This window comes from Nelusetta ayraudi, unplaced genomic scaffold (assembly GCF_046127955.1).
Source record: "Nelusetta ayraudi isolate G7.1 ecotype Tasmania unplaced genomic scaffold, CSIRO-AGI_Nayr_v1 ptg000076l, whole genome shotgun sequence".
Taxonomy (NCBI): domain Eukaryota; kingdom Metazoa; phylum Chordata; class Actinopteri; order Tetraodontiformes; family Monacanthidae; genus Nelusetta; species Nelusetta ayraudi.
In genome coordinates, this window is record NW_027466126.1 from 87,501 (window position 1) to 102,312 (window position 14,812).

General features: G+C 45.1%; 1 protein-coding gene and 1 long non-coding RNA gene across 2 annotated transcripts in view; both read left to right on the forward strand.

Moving 5' to 3' along the window:
• ntrk2b (neurotrophic tyrosine kinase, receptor, type 2b) overlaps positions 1 to 10,198 on the forward strand; it is a 13,239-nt gene extending 3,041 nt beyond the window's left edge. Inside the window, exons 3-18 of the mRNA XM_076043800.1 lie at positions 1 to 55; positions 161 to 229; positions 710 to 861; positions 1,023 to 1,159; positions 1,873 to 2,011; positions 2,480 to 2,788; positions 2,934 to 2,951; positions 3,071 to 3,079; positions 3,163 to 3,191; positions 3,296 to 3,395; positions 4,705 to 4,893; positions 6,171 to 6,301; positions 6,392 to 6,564; positions 6,835 to 7,075; positions 8,573 to 8,731; positions 9,451 to 10,198. The exon at positions 1 to 55 is cut by the window's left edge and continues 17 nt beyond it. Coding sequence (XP_075899915.1) covers positions 1 to 55; positions 161 to 229; positions 710 to 861; positions 1,023 to 1,159; positions 1,873 to 2,011; positions 2,480 to 2,788; positions 2,934 to 2,951; positions 3,071 to 3,079; positions 3,163 to 3,191; positions 3,296 to 3,395; positions 4,705 to 4,893; positions 6,171 to 6,301; positions 6,392 to 6,564; positions 6,835 to 7,075; positions 8,573 to 8,731; positions 9,451 to 9,636 — 2,096 coding nt within the window. The 3' untranslated portion in view covers positions 9,637 to 10,198. The remainder of the gene's footprint in view (positions 56 to 160; positions 230 to 709; positions 862 to 1,022; positions 1,160 to 1,872; positions 2,012 to 2,479; positions 2,789 to 2,933; positions 2,952 to 3,070; positions 3,080 to 3,162; positions 3,192 to 3,295; positions 3,396 to 4,704; positions 4,894 to 6,170; positions 6,302 to 6,391; positions 6,565 to 6,834; positions 7,076 to 8,572; positions 8,732 to 9,450) is intronic.
• A 731-nt stretch (positions 10,199 to 10,929) lies between these two features.
• LOC142899848 (uncharacterized) lies at positions 10,930 to 13,737 on the forward strand. The gene is made up of 2 exons (XR_012928815.1): positions 10,930 to 12,084; positions 12,118 to 13,737. It is a non-coding gene; the product is annotated as an uncharacterized LOC142899848 (long non-coding RNA).
• Positions 13,738 to 14,812: the final 1,075 nt, after the last annotated feature.

Genomic DNA, 14,812 nt, shown 5'->3' on the forward strand with positions numbered 1-14,812 from the left:
GGCTGACGTCGATTTCGGCGGACGCGTTTTTCAACAACACAAGACTTCAATATGTGTAAGAAGCATCTCAGAACACCGGCAATGAGTCGTGTCACACTTGCGTGATAATGCATTGGTGTTTTGTTTTTTTCTCCAATTGTCGTCGTCGTTGTTGCTGCAGCAATCTCAAAGACAACAACCTGTCCACGCTGTCGTGGAGAACCTTTCAAAACTTCAACGCGACGTTCCCGTAAGTACGCCAGGCGTCTGCATTTTCATGTTTGCTGTTTACCCCATCTTATTTAGCCCTCTGTTTGCAGCCTCCTGTTAAAAAAGCTCTGATACATGTAAGCTGAAAAAAAAAAAAAAAACAGTCGCCCCGGGGCTTGTTGTCACCAGCCGGGTGGACGTATTTAATGAGGCATCGGCGCCTGTGGTGACATCACGGAGGGTTGATTTCCAAACCGATGTGTCTGCTTTTCTGAGAATTGGAGCAGACAAAGCTCACTCACCCGCTGACTCACTCACTCACTCACTTACTCACTCACTCACTCACTCACTCACTCACTCACTCACTCAGGGGAGTCCTCTGGTGAGCCAGACGTGTGTTATTGTTTGGAAACGCAGATTAAAAATTGACCGCTGCTTGATGTGTCATTTTATTTTGAAATGAGGATAAGTTCCTCATGTTGGTTTTTTGCTTTCTCTTTCCTCCCCCCATCTTCCTCAGGCTCATTCTGTCCGGAAACCCGCTGGATTGTGTTTGCGAGAACTTGTGGATAAAGATGAGGATCCTGGAAGACGCCGACAGTCAAGACTTGATGTGCAGAGACGACAAAGACGTGTTGCAGGCCTTCATCACGCTCATGCCACCGGACTGCGGTAATGTGAGACTGCGCCATAACAAGCAGCACTCAGTATTGATATTCAATATTTAGAAAGCCAAAAAAAAAGAAAGAAGAAGAACTGTAGAACCCAAGACGGACGGCAAGGTTGCGCTCAGCTGATTAGTTCTGCTTTTTTTTTTTTTTTTTTTCTTGCAGTGGTGCCCAAAGTGGTGGTCACCCCGGGGAACGTGTCCGAGATGCAGGGGGCCAGCATCAGGGCTGTGTGCAAAGCCACGGGCTCCCCTTCTCCGGAGATCCAGTGGAACCTTGATTTGCTCTCCAGCCACCACGAGGTGAAGCCATCTACTGTTAGTCCATCAGAGCGTCTCTGCGTTTTAACTGGTCTGGCCCCTGGGGTCCAGTGGTCCAAACACTGCGGGGGTCAACTCCGACATCGGGGACCTCCTAAACTGTTTAAAGGCCCCATGTGTCACACTCATTTAGGGTTGTTATTTTTCACCTTCAGTCCTAGTGAAGCAGCCTTGCACAAAAGAAAAAGAAAAAAGCTTTTTAGCCCTGTGTTTACAGCCTCCTGCAAAGACTGATTAAAAAAACCACGAGGACGATGAAGAAGAAAAAAAGCTATTGACTTTGACGAATACTAAAATTTACTTTGCATTTCAATAAAGACGCTCTTTTTACCAACTGAAAACTTGTAAACTAATCCAGATTACGTTACGTTAGAATATAGTTGTTTTTTTTTTCATTTTGTTTTATTGACAACAAACAACAAATAAAATCATTTCCATTTGTGTGCACGCCTCCAATGCAGCCAAACCTTTTGAAAAAAAAAATGATCTGGCAATTATGTAATGACGATGCTTGGGATTGAGTGAAATTTTAAGAGTGTCCGAAAATAAATAATTCCTACAACTGTAAATGAATCCATCAGATTAGGGCGTGACGGGCCCCATTCAAAAAGGCTTCCCAGGCCACACTCAGACCTTCGTGCCTCTTGCGAACTCGGCTTGGTTTTTCTCATGCGTGGCCTTTTGCTTGTTTCCAGATCGAGGACTCGGAGACGGAGAGCCGCCTCACGCTCACCCTGTCCAACCTCTCGCCCGACGACAACGGCCGGCTGCTCATATGCAGCGCCGAGAACATGGTGGGCCAGACGGAGGCCGTCCTCCAGCTCAACATCCTCTGTGAGGGCTCCTCTATTACCACTGACTGTAAACGTTAAGCACCAGCATCTAATTTCCTGCCGTGATTGTTTTAAAATGCCTTCGTCCTGGACTCGGTTATTTCCAGTGGAAGAGCGCGTCGCGGCTCCTCACTCTGTTTTCATTACTGTCTCTTGGCAAATCTTATTGACTCTCCATGTTTCCTTTCCGTATAACTCTTCCTCCTGTGAAGCTCCCCGGCGGCGCGCCGCGCTGGCCCCTCTCGCTCGCCGCCGCATTTCTCCACGTTCTCCTCCTCCAGTGTCGCGTCGCCCTTCCCCACCGCCGCCCCTCCGCTCCTCCGTCAAGCCCGTAAATGTTTGCTTCTTTCGCCCCTGGTGTTGACCTCCCTGTCGTCCCTCCCCCCCCTGTCGCAACCCCTCCTGCTCCTCCTGCTCCTCCTCCTCCTCCTCCTCCTCCTCATCCCCACCCCTACCCGGCCCGCCCCAGTCGCGCCCACCATCCTGGAGCTCCTGAAGCCCATGCTCAACCACCACTGGTGCATCCCCTTCACCGTGACCGGCAACCCCAAGCCGGAGTTCCAGTGGTACCACGAGAACCGGCCCCTGCTGGAGCACAACTTCATCCACACCATGATCGACGTCTCCACCGAGAGCGAGTACCACGGCTGCCTGCAGCTGATCAACCCCACGCACATCCACAACGGCATGTACAAGCTGGTGGCCAAGAACATGTACGGCCACGCCGAGAAGAAGGTTATGGCTCAGTTCATCGACCCGCCGTACATCGACCACACAGGTGACGGTGCGGACTTGACACACCAGAGGGTGGTGTATGAGGGGGAGGGGGGGGGGGGGTGTCACATTTGAAACCAGAATTATCATTTTCTTCTTCCACACTCGCTGACCTGATTTTTTCTTTTCTCCGTCTTTCTTCGCAACAGAGGATCCTTTCTACGACTGTAAGTCACGATTTACACCTCCTGACGCCACATTATTAACGTTGATGCTTTAAATTGAATTCTGGAATCGTGTCTCTCTTGCTCTCCTCTCCATGTATTTTCGGCCTCTTCCCGTCAAGACACCACTGGTAGGTGGCGCTCACTCTTTCTATTCAACCGCTAATTCATTTCTAATCATAAAATAATTCTTTTTTGCTTCGGTTTGCTCCAGATCCGCCCCCTCTGGACGACAGCATTGCAGTAAGTGCTGCTGTTTTCTTGTTCATTTGTTTGTTTGTTTTTCATATTATAACATTGTTCATGTCGGTGACCAAGGAAGTTCTTGTTGTTGTTGTCACTTCCAGGTCTACGTCGTGGTTGGAATCGCCGGGGTTTTCCTGACCGGATGCGTTCTCATGGTCATCATTCTGAAATACGGGAGAAACTCCAAGTTCGGCATCAAAGGTGATCAAATGCTACTGATTGTTTGTTGTGATTTAGTGTTTCGTTTGAACATTGCGGTTAAAGGGATAAGTCGCCATCTTTTTTCACTCGTCACTGATTCCCACATGGGAATGTGGTCCATTTAAAGGTTCCGTGTAAAGCAAAGATTTGCTGTAATATGTGTCTCCAGCCTGCCAGTATTGCGCAGCGACAAAAGATAAACATGCGTGTGAGACATCATAAAGGGCTCGGTCTCCTGGATGAATCGGCTTATCAGGAAATAACTGTGGTATTGGACTTTCAAACGATTTTTCCTCCTCATCCGGTGACAATATTCTGCGTCCAATAGAAGGAGCCGTCCCTCCTCAGACGTGGCTGATGCAGTGGATATAATGTTGCATAATGGCCCGAAAAAGCTTAAAAAAAAAAAGCAAAAAAAAAAAAAAAACGAAGGGCGGTAGTTGTTTCTCGTGACCTTTGAAGGGAACATGAGCAAAGGACAGGAGCGCTCCCCGTTTTTCCTCCTGCAGCCCAGGTTCAGCCTGCTCCCTGAGGGCCGTATCCTCTTGCATGGCAGGCGCAGCGAGCACCCCGCCTCTCTCCAAGACCTCTTCCTCGGATGCTCACTCTGGCTCGGGTGGATGCGGCTCGATATCCATGTCAACCAAAACAGTGTGTAAATGTATCCTCGTATGCAACATCCACTATGGGCGTATTTTTAGATGCCATTTCCGCTGCCGGAAACACGACGCAGAATCAAAAGGCAAAGGTTTGGAATCTTTGCAGGGTCTGTCGGGGAACCGGAGCGAAATCCAAACAATTCAGAAGGCAAGCAAGGAAGTTTAGTAGCAAAGAAGGAATTATCGTTTTTTTTTTTATATTGTAAAGGAGCTTTGTCTGGTAAAATTTTGCATTGTTTGGCTTCAGTGAACCTTAAATGCTTTCATTCCTACTTAGACGCCGATAAACACTTGTTTTTTAAACGATGTGGCAAAAAGGACCTCCGAAAATATTTAACATGTCCTTAAATTTCAAATTGACTGCTTGCACTGTTATGATAACTAGAATTTTTAAGATGACGATTCTTTTCCGAAATTTCTAAATCATTTGTCAGTGAATTCAATGATGACAAGACAAGACAAAATAGATATTTCATTGCATTTAAAGAATTTGTTAACCTAGACCACAGGCCGGCTCAGAAGCGCTTGCAAAAATGGCTTCATGGAATCATGAAATCACTCTTTGTATATGTGACCACAGTTCTTGAAAGTGTAAAACTCCTCCCCACCTTCCTCTCCTCCTCCCCCGTTTTTCCTTCATGGCTCCTCAGGCTCTTCCTCGGTTATCAGTAACGACGATGACTCTGCCAGCCCCCTTCATCACGTCTCCAATGGCAACAACACCCCGTCGTCCTCCGAGATGGGCCCCGACGCCGTGATCATCGGGATGACAAAGATTCCCGTCATCGAGAACCCCCAGTACTTCCGCAACTCGGGCAGCATGCTGAAATCCGACACGTGTGAGTTGCTGCCTCCTTCGATCAGCCAGCAGTAACCCGGGCCTTTTCTGATAAATCAGTGCAGGGCTCGGGTGGCCGTCAGCGTCCTGCGTCTTTGTGACGGCGACGCTGAGACAGAAGGGAGGCGAGGCAGATTACATTCCGAAACACAAGCCAGTTCGGCCGATGCTCAGCCGGAATTGGTTTCATTCCTCAGAAAAACACATAAAATGTGAGGTTTTCCTTTAACTGTTGCCAAATTAAGACGTTGATTTGCTGAACAGCAATTTTAGTATTTGGGAAAATGACTTTGGTACCTATTTAATTAAGATATAAGTGCAAAAACCAGACACAGACAAGTTTATTATATTGACGTTTTTCCCCTCAATCAATTCAAATGGGCTTTGCATTTAAAGGCCCAGTGTGTAAGATTTAGTGGCATCTTGTGGTAAGAAAACAACATACATTTGTCAACCACGTGGCCTTCCATTATAGATGCCTTTTAAATGTTGCACACTGGGCTTATAATTTATACATATATCACTGATTCTTGAGAGGTGGGACACATTTATGTAAAATTTATGTTAAAAATCAATAAACTCATAATGATTTCCATGCTGGAAAGTTTTATAATTATTTTTTCATTGTTTGATTGTCTGATCTGTAGTTGGTAGGTCCATGTTATTCAACCTGTCCTCCACAAGAGGTCACAATATTGAACTGCCCAGTAAACTTAAAAAAAAAACCCACAAATTTGTCAATTTATATTTTAAATATAAAAGAAGGGTTATAATAGTATTAAAAAAAAAAAAAAAAAAAAGCATAGAGTGCAGTTTAAACAATAATTCCCCTAAAGATTTGCCCATCTAAGTTGTGTCCTGAGTTTCTGTCAACTCTGTCAGATTTTTCCACAATCCTCACTAAATTATGCAATACTATGGACAGCTATATATCTGAGGACCCCATTACCTTCTCCTTACTCTGCTGAATACAGCACTGCAACTGATGTGTTGGTAAGTTGGACATTTTTTTTTAAATATTTTAGATTGACAATGTTGATATTACTAACATTTAAAGCATTACATTACATTAAAGCAGCAGTAAACTGAATTTGGGGCTTTAGTAATGTTGTCGGGGCGGCTAGCAAGTGAGCAAAATGCAGCTAGCTGCTGTGTACAAAACAAGTTTGGCGGCAAACATCAACACTCGGTCACACATCAGCCCCGTCAGTTTTTAAGTTAAACCTTAAATATAGTTTGACTGACATTTCCCAATTGGTTCACTCTGCACGGTCAAAGTTGTCCAGCACATAAAGAGGCACAACATCGTGCTGAAGCGGGAGCTGGGCGAGGGCGCCTTCGGGAAAGTGTTCTTGGCCGAGTGCTACGACCTGACGCCAGACCAGGAGAAGATCCACGTCGCCGTCAAGGTACCTGAAAGCTGCTCGCCGAGATCACCGTGGTCCACTCATCACTCACGTCCTCTCTTGCCCTGTCCGGTTCTTTTCTTTCAACACCAGACGTTGAAAGAGGCCAACGAGAGCGGCCGAGCGGACTTCTACAGGGAGGCGGAGCTTCTGACCAACCTGCAGCACGAGCACATCGTCACCTTCTACGGCGTGTGCGTGGAGAGCGACCCGCTCATCATGGTCTTTGAATACATGAAACACGGCGACCTCAACAAGTTCCTCAGGTGAGCTGACTTCTGCCAGTGCTGAGAAGCACTCTGTGTTGATCTTAAGAAGAGATTAGATGGGAAGAGAAAAAAAAAAGGTAATTGTATCAATGCCAAGTAGTGCGCACTGGGCCTTTAACCCCATAAAAGCTTTTTGTATGTTTGCTTTATTATCCCTCTCATACGAAAATTAAATACCAGCATTAATCAAATAAATGAAAAAAAATAAAAAATAAAAAATGTAAAAAAAAATCCAAATAGTGCTTGAAGTTGCGCTTGTGGTCGCAGGTCGCACGGTCCCGACGCAGTGCTCATGGCAGACGGTCAACACAGCATCCTGGTGGAGCTCACACAGTCCCAGATGCTGCACATTGCCCAACAGATTGCTGCTGGCATGGTGTACCTGGCCTCGCAGCACTTTGTCCACAGAGACTTGGCCACCAGGAACTGCCTGGTCGGGGAAAACCTGCTGGTCAAGATCGGGGACTTTGGCATGTCCAGGGACGTCTACAGCACAGACTACTACAGAGTGAGTCCCCAGCCTGCGCTCTCCCGCTCTCCCGCTCTCCCGCTCTCTCACTCTCTCACTCTCTCACTCACTCAAACACACGCACAGGGGGAAATATGGAAATGAAGTCACATAGTCTCCAGTATGTAATTAGATTTTTTTTTTTTAAATTCCAGTTTTAGCCCAAAACGAGTGAATAGCTGTTGAAATGACAATTTAAACCAAAAGCATTTTATCTTTTTTTTTTTTTTTAAATGCCATTTAAATGGAAATTCCATAATCTGCATAAAACGACGTTACCATGGTAATAAAGGCCATCGGTGCAAAATAAATCAGCCGATGTCACCGGATTTCCTTCCCCTGTGTCAAGGAGTGAAGACTTTCCTTCTCTCAACATGTTCAACTTTGGCAGAGCTGCGGCGGTGAGGACACTGAACATTGTTGTTGCAACCGGATAAAACGCTGAATAAACAAAGTCCCCTGTTGAGGATGTAGATGAAGCTTTCTCAGTTTCAAACTCCACAGCGCCCTCTGCTGCCGGAATCACAAACGACAAAGCCCAGCAAAGACGGATAAAATGTGGCTGAGGGGATAAGATCTCCATGAAAAGGGCCTGGTACCAACTTATCAGAAGGTTTCATCAACCCAGAATTAAAAGCTTGGCTGTAGCTATTTCATCTGCTACTATGCTGCTCACGGAGGGGGAAATAAAATGTCGCAAAGCTAATATAAAGCTCAAAATTTACTTAGCAGATTTTCTTTCTTACGCTGCGCTAAGTTAAGGGCGCGGATTTAGCTGCTGCATGACTTATCGTGCCGCTGTGCATTTTCCTGGAGCTACATTCGCTGCAATCCCCCAACACTGGCTCAGATATCGGCTCTTTAATAAGTGGTCTATGGTGCACGGGAGTTAATGTACGGTGGAGGAGGGTAGAAGAAAAAATAGAAAAGAAACGATGGAAGCGCAGCGAAGGTGATTGGATAAAAGGGGGCGACAGGAAGAGAGGGAAATGCATTTAGCAGGCAGGGAAACAACAGATGGAAGAAGACAGGAAGACACTGATTGGATAAAAGGTTATGGGAGAAGAGGAGGTGTGTGTTACAGTAGCTAATGGCCGAGCGTCCGCATCATAGACTGGTCCGCATGTAATTTGCCACAGAAGTTTGCCGGGCGCGGCTAAAAAGCGGCGGTCAGTGAAGCCATGAGCATTGTGTGTTTGTTTTGTTGTGTGATTTTCTAGCACAACTTGCAGAAATGTGCAGAATCATCACAACCTCAGTTTGTCCAGGATTTAATGGAGGGTTCCCTTTTATCTGTACGTACAGAACGCGACAAACAAAACAATGCATACTGACGTTTGTGGGTGTTTTGTTTATCTCATTATCATTCATCATCATCTAAATTCTCTCCTGCGTGGATCTCTCGCCGAAACCCAAATCGAAAGCAAAGACGAATAGACATGAACAGATCAGGATCTTTTCAGCTTCTGATTAAGACCTCTTCTTATTTTTTCCAAGGTGGGTGGTCACACGATGCTGCCAATCCGCTGGATGCCGCCGGAGAGCATCATGTACCGACGGTTCACCACAGAGAGCGACGTGTGGAGCCTCGGCGTGGTGCTCTGGGAGATCTTCACCTACGGCAAGCAGCCCTGGTACCAGCTCTCCAACAACGAGGTCAGAGTCCGACCATTTTCAGTGCCTGCACTCAGGGTCACGGGGGTCTGCTGGGGCCTCTCCCAGCTGTCATAGAGCGAAGGCAGGGGGACACCCAGTTCACCGCAGCGCCACGTAGAGGCAGACAAAGACACGCAACCATTTGCACTCACGCACAAACACCATGTGAGTGCGAATTGTTGTACGTCTTCGGCCGCGTTCAGACTGCCAGCCGAGATCCGATTTTTAGTCCATCCACATTGAAACCGGATGGCTCTTTTGTTGTGTGAACAGTCAGAAATCACATGAAATCCGATTTTTGCGAATGCGATTTGAAACCACCTTCGGGGAGGGTTCGGTTTCAAATCGCATTTGGACAGATGCGTCAGTCTGAACAGCACCAAGCACACCCACTGGTTTTGACTGTCCGTGACGTCGCTCACGCTACACGATGCAAGACCGCAGAAGAACCCGGAGAGAACCCACGCAGACTCAGGGAGAACATGCAAACCCCACATAGAAAGGTCCCCGGATCAGAATCGAACCCACAACCTTCTTGGCCATAAGGCTGCAGCGTTAACCACTGCGCCACCATGTCGCCAAAGTCCATTGGGCCGCGGGATTTGGCGTCATCTAGTGGCAGGAAGGCACACTGCAGTCAAAATGCCACACTGGTCCTTTAACGGATTTCCATTCCTGGAAGCTCAGGTCACTGACACTGTCTTTGTCGCCCCCCGCAGGTGATCGAGTGCATCACCCAGGGCCGTGTGCTGCAGCGGCCTCGCACCTGTCCCAAGGAGGTGTACAACCTGATGCTGGGCTGCTGGCAGAGGGAGCCCTACATGAGGCTGAACATCAAGGAGATCCACTGCATGCTCCAGAGCCTGGCCAAGGCCTCGCCCGTCTACCTGGACATACTGGGCTGAGGCGGCGATCTCCGTGTATGTACTTGTTTTTGTTTTTTTTGTCTTTTTGTTCTTTGCGAGAGCGCAAGAGATTGTGTGTCTCCTCGGGATTTAGAAGGCTGGCAGGCAGGAAATGAGGGTTTTGTGTCTGTGTAGGAGGAGTGCGTGTGATCCTGTGTACAATACCCGGCTGTAAATGTGACTGTAAATGCTGTCGTTTGCGTCCTCATTACATCGAGAAAAAAAAAAAAAAAAAAAGCCTTAAATTTTCAATGATTTCCTTTTCCTGCTCCCCTCCTCCCTCGTCCCCTTATAGCTTTGCGGACGTCATCGAGGCATGTGTGACACCGAGAACCAAAACACAAACAGGATCATGTGACTTTGTTCAAACTGTTCAAACGTTTTCTTTTTTGACAAAGACGCAACATAATACAGATGGTCAGTTTGCGTTGCGTTGCATTGCGTTACTCTGCACCGGGAATCAATAAAGGGAAAAAAAAAAAAAAAGGGACATGTCTCCGTAATGGACAGTGTAAGGACACGACTGCGTAGATACAGCAAGGTTTTTTCCATTTTCCCCCTTTCTTTTAAGAAAAGTATTTGCAGTGTATTTATCGATACGGACTATGTTTGGAAGCCTTCGATTTGAATGTGTTATTTTTGATTTGTCTGCAGCTAAACTTTTCTTTGTTAGTCCAACGCAAACAAAAAAAAACCAACTGAAATTCAAACGTGAAAGAAATGTGAACCACTGCGATCCACAGAAAGCCCCCTTCATGTCAGATTGCTGTTGAGATTGTAACCCGTAAGGGCCGCACAGTGTCTTCATCTGTGTTCCAAATCGCACACTCGCATTAGTTCACTTCATGGCAGTGCGCTTCTTGTTTAGTGCGCTACTCTTAGCGGGGTAGTTTTTCTGCGCTGCTGTTTTGCACTTCATGGCAACGACAATGTATTTTGTAACGCTTTTTTCTTCTCTTACTGCGATTATTATTATTATTATTTATTTATTTATTTTTTAAACATGAAACATTTTAACTTAACATTAAACATTTAATTGCAAATAGTAAAAAAAAAGAAATGCCAATCTGTCACACAGGAACATTCACCGCAACCTTAACGCCTGGTCCAAACGTACCGTCCGGCAAGGAGGACGTTAGCCCGCTAGCAGTTACTAGCGTTCGCATTAACCTAATTTGGTGTTCATTGATCGTGTCCATCAATCCGCACGCCGTACTTTCGGGTTGTTTGGAGTGTGTGTGTGTGTGTGTGTGTGTGTGTGTGTGTGTGTGTGTGTGTGTGTGTGTGTGTGTGTGTGTGTGTGTGAACACGTAACTGCGTTAAAGCACTTTGTTCAAGATATTAGCCGTCTTGTGCAGAAGTATGCGATTTGGGACACACCATCTCGTCATCGCCGTCGCTATGTTACCTCTAAGTTATGACATCATCTCCCCAAACAAAACTAACGGAGCGCTCCACTCATTACCGGACAACCTACTCTCACCCAAAGCACAGAGGAGTTGCTGGTGTCGAGCTGTGCCTACTCCCCACCCCACCACAAACAATGAGCACATTTTAATTTTCTCCTTTAAGAAAAAGAAAAAAAAAAAAAAAAAGACCAGCAATTCCATTTATTAAAAGCCGTAGCCTGTTCACTGACCTCCCCCCCTTCCCATCCCTCATCTGTGGTTCTGAAGTGAAAGTCTAGAGACGTTGTGGTGCCGTCGTGTTCGAGGTCTGACCAGACTGTAGTAATTTATCGATTGTTTGTCTTTTTTCTTTAATGGAGGAATTGGCAGGACATTTTGATGCAGTTCACTGTCTTCACCATTACTGCACTTCTCTCTTATGCTGTTTGTTTATTATTTATGGACATTGCCAGAGTGGACTTTGAAGGATCTAATCTTCAATTCTGCGTAATGGGCCGAGTGAGAACCGCAGTCAGGTTTAATTAACAGTCTGATTGCCCTTCAAGCATCCCAGGGGTGCTTTAGCTTCTCCAAAGTGGCCCCAGTCAGCCAGTCGGGCAGAGACCGAAACAGCTTCAGATATCCGTAAAGCACATTTGTACAGGCTGAGAGCATTAAACGGCTCCTAAACCGTTTCTAAATATGCATTCACACGGTTCATTTTCTAGATTCTTTTCAATATGTGCGCGCGTCCAAGGAAGATTTAACAAAACAAAAAAAAGACAAACTTAAAGGTCCCATATTATACACTTTTTCTGATCTTCACTGGTTCTGTTTAATAGAGCATTCTTTATGGGAACAACACTATGGATCTCCAGACAACAGCGTGTTTAGCCCTCTGTTTACAGCCTCCGACTGCAAAAATAGATTTTAGCTTTGTTGGACCGCCCACATGACTGGGAACGGGATGAAAACAGGGCCAAACCAACATCTGGCAGGGGATTTTGGATGTTATTAACAGTGCCCTTTGTGACATCACAAACATCAGAGGCAGAGGCAAGTAAAAGAAGAAAATTACTTTTCTGAAATTCAGAGTTCATTCGTCCAAAAGACACATTTCCAGATTATTTGAGAAAACATTGGCGATTTGCGTAATATGGGACCTTTAAATAATTACTTGCCGGTTCGATTGTGTAGTTAAAAAAAAATAAAAGTCTTTGTGTCAGTCTTTAGTATAAAACAAGAGCTTTATAACGATGCATTCACCTATTTCCATAAGGAGGCATTATTGCAGAGCGTCTCCCTCCCTGCTGAGAGACAGAGTCGTGTTAAAGTGCACTTTGTAGCGTTGCTTAATCCCCGCGTGCACGAGCCGGGAGCCCGGCCGCGCACGTAGGAGCGTCAGTACGACGGAGGCAAAAAGCCTGACACCTCGTCCCCCGATGTAAAGAAACAAAACAAAAAGAAAAGAAAAAAGAAAAATGACGACGTCCAGCTATATTTTTCTTAAGCCGTTTGTCACTTCCTGTATTATAAGTCACGTGTCTGCTGTACATACGACCCTTGCTGTCAATTCTGTACAGTTCTGATATTTGTCTATATCAATAGTAGGCTATGTTTAATAGTATAATCTGTTTTGAGCAGGTATCATGTCCAGAACTGTGTGACATCCTATTTGGAGACGATGTGTTACGGGCCACTGGCAATACATTACTATATGTAAATACAATTTTTATTTGTGCCACCATTGTATAATTTCTTTGTGCTTGTTCATAAGACCGCTGAGAACACAATCCCCTTTTTTCTTTTTGTTGGCAGTTTTTTTTTTTGCTTCTTTGTTGTTTTCAATCTACGGAGGAGGATTTTCGAACATTAGAAGGAAAAATAATAAAAAAAAAAAAAAACAGAAAAAAAAAAATCTCCTCTTTCCTCTCCACTGTGATGGGGAGCTTCACAGCGAGGCTGTTTGAGACGTCTGCAAGGAGGAACACAGACTCTGGATCTGATCTGAGCATCACGATCCTCCACCTCCTCTTCCTCCTCCTCCTCCTCCTCCTCCTCGCTCACTGGTATTCCAGTAGACGCGTGGCCGGGGTGGCGAGGAGGTCAGAGGTCGCTTCCGGTGCCACTCAACCAACCTACGACTGACTGTAGCCTATTTCGACCCTCTTTCTGATGAAATAACTGTGACTTTGCATCATGAATAGTATATTATTTTGAATGTAATCTAGAAGAAGAAGGGTCGGGAACTCTTTACTTATTTCCTTTTTCGTTCGGGTTTTTCTTTTGGAATATAATCTACACGGGGAGGGGAGGTGTGGGGTGTGTGGAGGGAGGGGTTGAGGATTTATTTTGTAAATAACGACGACAAAAGAAAAAAATACGACAGTTTTCATTCCTGTGCAGATAACAAACTTTTACCTAATGTGTGAACACAGAGAGGTTGACGAGTGAGCGCGTGTATGTGTGTGTCAGTAATGTCTCTGATGGACACGTATGCAAGCGGATGAGTGTGTGTGTGTGTGTGTGTGTGTGTGTGCGTGCGTGCGTGCGTGCGCTCTCCTGGCAGATTCAATCCTGCTTTAATCAGCCAGTTCTATCAATCAATGAATCGATCCAATGCTTTGTGCATCATGTGAGTAGCTTATCCACAATTAATGGAAATGTTCCTTGTGATACTGTGCATTTAATAAAGGTGGTATGTCTTACAGTAGCAGGTGTGCCGGGAGGTGTTTGATTTCGAGACGTGCTGCTTTTATAAAAAAAAAAACATCACACCAATACAGAGCATTTTAACACAGCACACGTCTTATGACTGTGCTGACTGACTATTTTAGTCATGAGAGCAGACGAATTGGATCAGATCTGACGGAAAGGGACGCTATCTCATTTGCGGAGGATTAGGGCCACAAGAAGAAAAAAAAAAAGATATCCCCCAGTTTTCCAAAACGAGAATAAAGTTGAAATTTCGTGATTAAAATGGTAATTTCGAGAATAAAGTTGACTTTATTAAAAAAAAAAAGAAAAGAAAAAAAGAATATGTATATATATACACACACACACGTATATATATATATATGTGGGTGGGTTAATCCACCTTCCATGCGTCCACATTTCCCCCCCACGAAATGTTGACTCTATTCACGAAATTTCAACTTAAAACTCGAAATGAAAATTTAAAAAAAATCTCCTTCCTGTAATTTATTTCTTCTTCTTGTGGCCCTAATCCTAATCGTACTACGGAAGAAGTTTACACTTAGGTCTCCTTTAACTAATATCTTTTTTGCAACCACTTTAAGCTGACAGCAAAATAAAATAAATAAATATATGAACAAGCTGGTTGGATTTTAAAGGACATCATATACAAAACTTTGTTCTTACTTCACAGTTACTATATATCTCTGTCCTGTCAGTGAGTCCTTTTTTTGTTTTTTTACTCATTCATGTTTGCTAGCTCCACTCTTCATGGAGAGCTTCCTGGAACATGAAGGTACACATATGACCCCTTGTGATGTCACAAGCGGCTGCTCTTTCTGTCTGGGCCAAATAAACTGATATAAAATGTGACCTTCACAAAAAAAAAAACTCCTCAGGAATTGTAACCTTGTGTCTTTCATAAAGCTTGACAGTATTTTGCCCCTTGTGAGCATCTGGACACTGCACACAGGAAGTCCTCTCAGGCGTCAAAAGGCTCCTCCACTGTGGCTCCCTGTGTCGGGTGACTCTGAAAGGAATTTCAGCGAGCGTCATGAAAGTCATCCCTCGGCCACCATTTGTTTCTAACAATA